The sequence below is a fragment of the Lactuca saligna genome, chromosome 2 (assembly GCF_052625555.1).
Source record: "Lactuca saligna cultivar CGN05327 chromosome 2, ASM5262555v1, whole genome shotgun sequence".
NCBI lineage: Eukaryota > Viridiplantae > Streptophyta > Magnoliopsida > Asterales > Asteraceae > Lactuca > Lactuca saligna.
Genome location: NC_136418.1, coordinates 189,377,466 through 189,387,977, shown reverse-complemented (window position 1 = coordinate 189,387,977; position 10,512 = coordinate 189,377,466). Strand labels below are relative to the sequence as shown.

At 29.4% G+C, this 10,512-nt stretch overlaps 1 protein-coding gene across 2 annotated transcripts; it reads left to right on the top strand.

Annotated features, from left to right (window-relative positions):
• Window positions 1-5,725: 5,725 nt before the first annotated feature.
• LOC145028575 (ATP binding microtubule motor family protein) lies at window positions 5,726-10,117 on the top strand. Of its 2 annotated transcripts, none has more exons than XM_078977270.1 (17): window positions 5,726-5,856; window positions 6,082-6,361; window positions 6,475-6,640; window positions 6,768-6,968; window positions 7,045-7,234; window positions 7,309-7,514; window positions 7,593-7,837; window positions 7,943-8,000; window positions 8,097-8,171; window positions 8,658-8,741; window positions 8,854-8,896; window positions 8,978-9,234; window positions 9,321-9,367; window positions 9,472-9,493; window positions 9,567-9,635; window positions 9,755-9,793; window positions 9,880-10,117. In XM_078977270.1, exons 2-17 carry the CDS (start codon window positions 6,174-6,176, stop codon window positions 9,922-9,924), a joined length of 1,935 nt encoding a protein of 644 aa, XP_078833396.1. In that variant the 5' UTR covers window positions 5,726-5,856; window positions 6,082-6,173; the 3' UTR covers window positions 9,925-10,117. The 2 variants fall into 2 exon arrangements, with proteins under 2 accessions (XP_078833396.1, XP_078833397.1); XM_078977271.1 differs by having other exon boundaries at window positions 5,728-5,856; window positions 6,160-6,361.
• Window positions 10,118-10,512: the final 395 nt, after the last annotated feature.

Here is a 10,512-nt window from a genome sequence, read left to right as displayed (position 1 = left end):
AACATGGTACAAGAGGAGAGAGAGAGAGAGAGAGAGAGAGAGAGAGAGAGAGAGAGAGAAAGGATGAAGTGGGTTAGTGAAGCTACATAAACAACCCACTCCTCCTAGCCCACTCAAGCTGGAGTGGTATCTTGGAGGTATCATTCTTACTATGACTCTATCCTCCCTAACCAGAATATATTAATGTGCTTACATTCAAATGTTTATTAAACATGGTAAATAACAATATCTGAAAACCGGGATGCTTCTTTCATTCTTTTCTATACGAATCAAATTTGTAGATTTAATTAGCACGGTGGAAGAAACATATGTTTTGCATCCATATTTCATTATAATGAGATTATATAAACAATAAACGATCATTCGATTACTGTCTATGAACAAAAAAAAGCTCAAAGAAGAGTGTGTATGTGTAGCGAAAGGGAGTTCGGTGAACTTAAAGTTAGCAATAAAGGTACTCACTATATACTATTGTTATCTATTATATAGTATCTTATCTTTTAAAGAATGCTAAAAATGTTAATTTTTAGTTTTTTTTTTTCAACATTTTGACTATTTTTTTTTATAGTTTCTACCCGACAATTTAGCTGATGATGTATTGATGTTGAAGCCTTTTCAAGTATTGGAATTAGTTATCATTTGAATGTCTCTTGATGTAAATTTTAAGTAATTATTGTTTATAGTCATTATTTTACTTAGAATTTTCTTTTAGGTTTTAGAAGCAAAATAGCACATATAATTAGTACTATTAAATGAAAAAACAAAACTTAGCAAAATTATCAAAAAAAAATTTGGTGTTGATGTTGTCTATACCGTGTAAATCACGATTACAAGAATCAATATTAGCACATATATATGGTTAAGATTACAATTTTTAAACAACGTTCGTATCTTCAAAACATTTTGCATGATTAGTTTAAATTAACTATTGTACATTCATGTTATATCAAATATCACACGTACATAACGTCGATCAGATATTTCAATGTATATATTAATTTTAACTAATCATTATAATTTTACAAATAAAACATCTATCCTTATAAATTAATGTTTTTTTTAAAACATTAATTAGTTATTAGGATTAATTTTACATTTATATTTATTTTTTTTATATGTCCCCCACGTTATACATGGGTCATAATCTAGTATACAATCATATAAACTTGGTAACTTTGTTTGATTTTGAACCTATATTTATGTTAATATATTTATTCAAATCTACGTCTTTGATTTCCATTTAAATTTGTGAAATCAGTTTAAAAACCTATAAACCATCGACGCCTTTCAGTATCTCGCCGCTGCCTCTTATTCCTCCTCCCCCTCTATTGTCGGCTCGATCAACCATCGATGTGGGTCTGTTAATGTTTATCGGACAAAAAATGGAAGAAGAAGGTTCATCAGTAAGATTGGTTTGCTGCCCTAAATGTGAAAATCTTCTTCCTGAGCTTCCTGAGTACTCTGTTTACCAGTGCCGAGGCTGTGATGCTGTTCTTCGAGGTAATTTTGCAATCTTATAAATGAATTTTGACTTTTGATAGTCAAATCATGTTTTGTAACATGCTTGTATAAATTAAATTACTTTATCTTCATGTTTTGTAACGTGCTTATATATGAATTTTGACTTTTGATGGTCAAATCATTAGCTTTCTAAGTTTTAACTACAAAATATGTAAGAGTTGTGTCGATTATTGAATGAAACTTGTTAGTTACATTAACTTTATAGAAACGGATTCATATATTGCTATTACAGTTATATGAAACAGATTAATTTGGAATGCGAATTATATAAAAACAATTGAAACCCTCATAATTAAAGTTATATGATGGTATGCGTATTATTGAACAACGATTGAAATCATAGTAATTAAATATGAGTATTAAATTATTGTTATATTTTTGATTTAATGATTGTTTTGTTCCTTTATCTATTAATGTAAATATTGTTATTATGGTATTGTTGATATTGCTATGTTTTCGTTGATGATTCAAATAATACTTTTTGAAGATACCATTACTATGTCTATTTTTGATTCTTTAATTCTATATTACATTCTTTAATTATGTTATAGTCTTTGTTGATACACACCTAGTACCCAAATTATTATTCTAACTTTATTAATTGTTTTAGATGAATTTTGGTTTGTTTGATGATAATGCCTAACAAGTGTTTGTTGAAATGCCTGAAAGAGAATCTAAAGAATTTAACTTTGTGGTATGCATTCTATCAGAATTATTGGCAACATGTGCTTTATGTAATTGTTTAAAAAGATAATTAATTTGGAATCTAAAATTATATTAGCAGTAAATATGATACTTTTGAATGTATTCTATTAGAATGTATTATGCCATAATAAAATCTATGTATTCTGCCAAAATGTATTCTATGTATTCTATCATGTTCTATGTATTCTACCAGAATATATAAAGTGTTAGTTAATTGCAAGTAACATGTTTTTAACAATTATTAGTTTTTGTTTTATTTGTGATAGGAATGTCTGGAAAAATGCGTTAAGGACCCAATAGGAATAACTTGAAGAATGAATAAAGTTTGATCATACTCACAATTTAAGAATGTTGTTATTTTTTAAGAATTTTATTCAATTTTGTTGTTATTCTATTAGAATATGTATAATTATATTAAAATATATAAGTTCGGATGTATGAATTTGTATTTAAGTTCGGATGTATAATAATATATTAGAATGTTGTTATTTTTCAATATTGGATTCAAGAATTTTGTTACCCTTCAATAATAGTCTAGTAGAATAAAATTGAGAAATAACATCACTCTAACAAAAAAAATATTCTGACAGAATAAAATCGGTTATGTTTACAAATTACGTTAGAATTGAAACTGAATTGATTAAAAAAATTAGATTTTTTAAAATTAGAATAATTAATTATCCCTAAAAATCCGAAAATTTCCTTTTATAAATGTAGTTAATTGTCCAAAATATCTTTTTTCTAAAATTTGTGTGATTATATGGTACATGTTAGCTCATTGTAATATCATACACTCTCAAATCATGTCCATTGATTAATTTCATCCGTTGGTCTAGATCTGTGCATTGTGGCACACAATAGTTATTAAAAACAAAATAACCTAACCATATATATATATATATATATATATATATATATATATATATATATATATATATATATATATATATATAGTATCAAATGGGTAAATAAAATTAAGGAAAATCAAACACTTACATATAGTGTTACAAGAACTTCCATTACAAAGCTCCTGAATGAAACTCCAATGGGTTCGCCGGTGGTTGAACAAATCGCAAGGAAGGGAGATCTAATCTCCGGTAGGCTTCCCTTGGTTCACTATCTCCGTCTCCGTCAGCCACCAATCGTGGAAAAGAAAGGAGCGGAGACAGCAGTGTTGCCGTCAAGTGGCAACGAAGGCTGGTCCTTCTTCTATCTGACAACAATCACGCAGGGAGGGAAAGACTTCGGTCCTCTGTTGATCGGAGAAGAAAGAAACACAAAACAATCAGAAAATTGTCGGTGAATCTTAATCGGTCGCAAGGAAGGGCTGCAAGCGGCGGTGGGAAGTCGCTGATTTTCTTCTCTTTAGTGGTGATGTTCCAGGCAGGAAACGAAGGTGAATGTTGTCGGCAATTGTGATGAACTGGTTATGGGTTTCGGCAAAAGGGGTCAATGATATATATAGCGTTTTAAAACTGATTTTACTAAATTAAACGGATATTAAATGGTTTAAATATTTATATTGTTTATTTTATAGTATAGTTTAGAGTATAGATATAGATAATTATTAATGACAACATTTTATCGTAATTGTTAGGCTGTAAAGACAGGTGCGTCAAACCCACTCGCCAAGCTTGTTAGCACATGCCAACACTGTCCCCTCGCGCACGTTAACGGGGCGCCAAGCACCATGCGCTAGTTCATTAGCAAGATGGGAGAGAGAGAATGATTGTTATTGGTTCTTTTTATTTTAATTTTAATTTTTGTCTTTTTTTTTTCCTTCAAAATTAATACAAAACTCACCAACACTCATATTATCGTTACTGGTGGCATGCCATAAAATAATATGACAGCATAGTGTGCACACCACCACTCTCTATTTGAAACTTGACATCAGATTCGCCTATTATGTTGATTATCAATTTCAAAGCTATATATATATATATATATATATATATATATATATATATATATATATATATATATATATATATATATATAGGTAAAAAGTGAATATACCTTTAGAGATATATAAGCTTAGGTACCCAAACTTACCTTACTACATCGTTTTGTATCATATATAGACATTGTAATTGTCCAATGTTCTTATAATTCAACTTTTAACTTGAATTACTTCAAAGATTTTTATAAATTTCATATTTATTTTCCTCTTACATAATTGTTATTTTCAACAATAATATATAGCCTAGTAAGTGTTTGACAAAAAGATGTGATGTAAGAGGAAGATAATAGTAAAAATTTAAAAATATTGAATATAAATCAAGTTAAAGATTGAAGTTTGACAATATTATAATGAATATATCAAACAAAACGAGGTATTATTATGAGTTTGGGTACCTAAGTTTATATACCCTCAAGGGTATATTCACTTTTCCCATATATATATATATATATATATATATATATATATATATATATATATATATATATATATATATATATATATATATGGGTAAAGTGAATATACCTAACAACCTTATATAAGCTTAGGTACCTAACCTCATCAAAGTACATCATTTTGCATTAAATTTTCATTGCAATCATCCAAGGTTCTTAAACTTCATCCCTAAACTTGATTTACTTTAAAAAAAAATTGGAAATTCATCATTATATTTCTCCTGCATCATTTCGTTTGTAGCGATAGGATATAAAGCCCATCAGGTGGTATTTGATAGAAAGACGTGATGTAAAAGAAAAATATTGGTGAAAGTCCAAATATTTTGGAAGCAATCAAGTTATGGGGTTGAAGTTTAAGAACCTTAGGCAATTACAATATAAATATCATACAAACCGATGTGGTATTATGGAGTTAGGTACCTAAGCTTATATAAGGTTGTTAGGTATATTCACTTTTCCCTATATATATATATATATATATATATATATATATATATATATATATATATATATATATATATATATATATATATATATATATATATGGAAAACATAGTTTTGTATATTTTTTTATTATATAGTATTTCATTTTGTTTTTTACCGTAATATTATAATTTTCTAAAACTTTATAATAATATTGTCCAAATGCAATATAACATGATCTCTAAATTTGATTAAGTATTTTACAATATAATATCCTAATATGTACAACTTACAAATATAATTTTATTAATGGGGTTTAAATTAAAGTTTATTAATAATAATATGAGCAATATTTTAGTAAAATAAAAATAAAAGTTGATAAATTGCTATTTTTAAGGTTCATAATATATGTTTTATTAGGCCTGTTTAATACTTGTCAATTGATATTATCATTCATCATTTATCAATATAGGAACTGGGCCTGAATAAAAGCCCACCACAACGTCACGAATTATCTCTTCCAGTTCCAGACAGGAGTCGGGAGAGCCTACCGCTGCATTTCAAATACACAAACGGCTACTTCTCCCCTCTTAATCAATCGTCTTCTACAATCTTCTTCTCTCTGCCCATTCTTATTTCAATTCTCCCCTAAATTATTAATCGTCTTCATCGCAATCTACTCATACAGCTTTGTCCAATTTCATACACGATCGTTTCACTGCTTTTCCGACTTCTGCAAATCTCTGGCAATAGTCGGCAATTTCAGAACTCGCCCACCCTTTTACACCGGTATGTTAAAGTCTCTTTGTATATTTATGTGTTAATTAAGGATCAGTTTATTCTACCCCTAGCATATAGTCGTGATTTAGTGACGGCAGTTCTAGTTCGATGTGCTTAGTCTATAAGTATTACAATTGTTATATTTCCTCATGCATATGTACTTCAATATGATTTTTTGTTATTTGTATTATGTATCCTGTATGAATTAGTTCAAAATCTTGTTTGATTTAGCAGAAAATTGCAAGTACGAGGGTTTCTAATCTTTAATATCAGAATAATTTTCTGATATCCTTGAGATTGCAATTGTATCAGAGTTTGAAGTGTCTATGGCTCCATCTTCAAGCAATCAGTCTAAGTCATCATCAAACCTTGGTGGAAAAGTACGAATCATTGCAAGGATTCGAGGTTTTTCGGATCAGGAGTTGGCATCTGATGCCGCACACTCAAAGTCTATGATATCTGTCTTTAAATCTCGTGATGGTGTTAAGCTTTCATTTGATGATCAACTATCGAGGTACTTTTTAAGTTGAATATTTAGGTAGATTTGGTTTTGTAGTGAGCACAAGTTTTGCTTAGATATAGTTCTCGCTTTTAATTTATGAATTTCTTAATTGTTATTTCTTTCAGCCGGAAAAATGATTATGATGTGGACCATTGTTATCAGCAAAATGAAGACACTGCCCTAATATTCTCAAATGAGATAAAGCCTCACATTTCAAGGGTTTTTAATGGTGAAAACTCAACATTTATTGCATTTGGAGCCAGAGACGGTGGAAAAACATACACAATCAAAGTAAACCTGGTTTTAGTTTTATTTTTTAATTCATTGTGATTGTGTTTGGTTGGATGGAAAATCCAAACTATAATACGTATAGTTACCATCAAAGACCAATCTAATTTTTTATATCTTCTTTTTGAAGGGTTCCGAAGAAAAATTAGGTTTGGGAATGTTGGTGATGGATGAAATTCTGAAAACTGTAGAAGGAGGAAAACATACAATCACAGTATCCATCTTTGAAGTTTTTCAGGATCATGTTTATGATCTATTAGATCCCAAGAATCCTGAGGTTCAAGTACTAGAAGATGCTCATGGAAAAATTATGCTTAAAGGACTTTCTAAGGCAAGTAAATCATTATAAGATGTCGCAATCCAATTTGATCTTGTTTATTTAAAATTTACATTTAAATTTGTGACAGGTACCCGTGAAATCATTGTTAGAATTTCAGAAGTTATACTTGAGTGACAATAGTTTAAACAAACCAACAAAAAAGATAACTGTAGAGTTGCCTAGAAGGAGCCATAAAGCTCTCATGATAAACATTTTAGCTTGTGATGAAGGAGGAAGCTCTAAACTTGTTGGAAAGATGAACTTTATTGATCTTGCAGGTTTGGAACAACATACTTAACAATTTTCCAATTTGCTATGTCTACTAATAACAATATCATATTTGTATTATCAGGGTATGAAAATTCGAGAAGAAATACCTTTGATGGAACCAATCTTAATGAGTCTACACGAATCAACAAGTCTTTGAATGCATTGCTTAATGTGATTCATGCCATCAATGCCAATGAGAGTCGTGTCCCTTATAGAGAAAGCAAACTTGCAAGAGCACTACAAGATTCATTTGGTGGAAATAGTCATATATCGATGTTATTTTGCTTGGTAGGCTATTCTTTTTTGTGATTTAATATAATAATTAAATAAATTATTTTGAGCTCATTAGTTTCTCTTTGATTGCAGAACCCATTGTTTTGCCCTGACACTATTCATACAGTAACTTTAGCTTCAAGGTTAAAAAATATAAAGCCTTTGGTTGCTGCATGCTCTGCTGCAAAGAAACAAACCAACTCCACAGCATCTATTTCTGGAAAGAAACACACAAAGCCTCCTTTATCTGCAAATAAACTGGATTCTACAACAAAACAGCAAACCAACTCCAGATTGCCTTTGTCTGCAAAGAAAACTAATTCTGTGCTAAAAGGAAGGTAAAATAATAGATTTCAATGCTGTACCTTTAGCCCCTAATTTAAAATAAATAAATAAATAATGTTTGTGTTTCTAATCAAGTTGCTTGTTGTTTGGACTCGAAGGAATCTTTTTAGTGGTACAGAGGAAGCAAATGGTTTTAAGGAGAAAACACCGAGCATGGTATAAATCTATTAATCATTTTGTATAATTTGACATTTTCTATTGTTTTTGGTATATCTAGAAATTAACCATTTAAGTTTTACAATGTGAATGCAGGAAAATAATCTTCCAAATATAATAAAATCAGATATTCCTGATGATGATTCCACTGTTGTACCACATGCGAAGGAGGTATGGTTCTTGATTAGAAAATTTTACGTATCTTTTTCGCATCTTATTTCCATTTCTTCTTATTATCATAAAATATATTATGTATCTTTTAGGGTTAAATGCAAGAATTAGCCTTTAGCAATGTAATGTCACCTATTTGCTTAGTACAGCATCCTACTTCCATTTCTTCCTAATACAAAATTTTGATCAAATAATTTACATATCTTTTACATTTAAATCCAAGAAATAATTTGCATATCTTTGAAAAATATACATAATATGTTCCCTGCAATACCTTAATTTAAAAAAAAAAAAAATAAAATAAAATAAAAAGAAGCACAATGCTGTAACAGAAAACAATGAAATTAGGATGCTATAATAAGCAAACAAATGGAAGTACATTGCTATTTCTTGCATTTAGCACTGTCTTTCACTATCAAAGTTATAAATTACTATTTAATCTCAACTTAATTTGCAATCAAGTATAAGATGTCAATTTAAATGCAGGAAAAATGTTCATCAATTACTGTTTTATCCAACTCAGATTCTGCACATGTTGCTTCCGACATTGTACCTAGTCAACATGAAGAGGTAGAGAAATGAACAAGTGGTTTGATATTTTAAACGAATGATATAACTTTCACCATTTTTTTTTTCTTATGAACAAATGATTTGTGGACTTATTATTATATTTATCTTGTAGGATGCTTCTGTAAAGACACAAAACAACCTTCCTCATGTCAATGGTAGGACTTTCAACAAAAAGTATATTTTTAATGATATTTATGAAAAAAGTTATTAATACTCGACTTAAATTTATACTACAGGTGATAACATAGAGAAAGAGAACAATAGTTTGGTTGTTAACCAAGGCACATCACCACCTATAAGTGTTAAGTTGAAAAGATTAGCAGATAATTTGAAAGCATTATCTTCAACTCCTCTGCCTGTAAGTAGGCTGCAGAATGCAAATACTGAACATTCTGTTGATACTATGGAACCAAAAACACCTCTAGTTACACATAAAATGGATACTTCAAAATGTCAATCTGGATCATTCAGCAAACGTAGCTTGGGGTTGAAGGTTAGTTATAACTTATAACTATAACATTTCCTTCACTTAATCTATATTATGAGTTATTACTAATTATACCATGTTTTTCTTTGCAGCAAGCACTTGTGCAAAACTATCTACATTTTTTAAACACAGCTAGCGAGTTAGTATTATTAATTTTTTTTTTCTTTCATTGCTCGATTCATATGTTATTTAAAATGTGTGAAACTAACTAATGTCCTTTTTTTTGTGTGTGTGTGTTAACAGGGATGACTTGAAAGGGATCTCGGTAAACTTTATTGAATGTCATAAATTTGTATCGCGATTAGTATTTCTAAATTCTAATGTCGAGTTTTATGCAGGGTATTAAGGAGAAGAGAGCTTCATACATTCTAGAACTTCGTGAAAAATCACCCGAACCTTTTAAAAGCGTAAGAAATTGTAACTAATTTTTAAAAAGAAAAATTATTTGCTGGAAATCTGTTAGTGTGTTTATGAATGCATATAGTCATTGACAACTAACTAGCTCATCCTATGTTTTGTTTTGTAGCTTGATGATTTGCAGGAACTTGGTCTTTCAGCAAAACAGGTATGAATTTTTGTTAATTTAATTACAAAATAGCAACATAGTATATGAAGTAACATGCATGCATACGTGTTTTTTATGGTTTATAGGTCAAGAACATGATGAAAGATGTTGTTAGGGATCTTTTCAGCTAGCCCTGAATACAAATATAAGTTATGTGTTGTTTATATCGACAATATAAGTTGTCAACTACATTTGATCATTTGAATTTGGTTGTCGCTTTTCAAGGTGTAGTTTGTTTGGTTGTGTTTCAAGGTGTCACTTTTGTTTGGGCTGTAGTTTGATCAAATTAAATAAATATACACCTATAGTTACAAACATTCAAAAGTTGCAAGCTCTCGACATGCCTTCAAAATCACAAAAGGTTAAATTTTCTACTAGGAAAGACTTTGAGTCGCCAATGAATATTTGAAAAAAGTTGAAGGATGTGACACATGCTATATTACAAAGCCTAGAGTATTTTAGGTTTCGGAATCTCCTAGGTTACAAAATATCCTTAAACTGAAATTTTGTTTTTAAATTGTGATTTTTATTATGAATGTTGAACCCTAAATGTCTTTATGAAGTTACATAATTCTAGACAAAATAAAAAATAAACAAAGTTTATGCAGGGCCATCTTATGATATTGTCAAAAAGGTGGATATTATTTGATTTGGAACCGAAAAAACAGAACCTAGATTTAAATTGAACCAATTTTTAAGATCGATTTTTGGTTTGATTT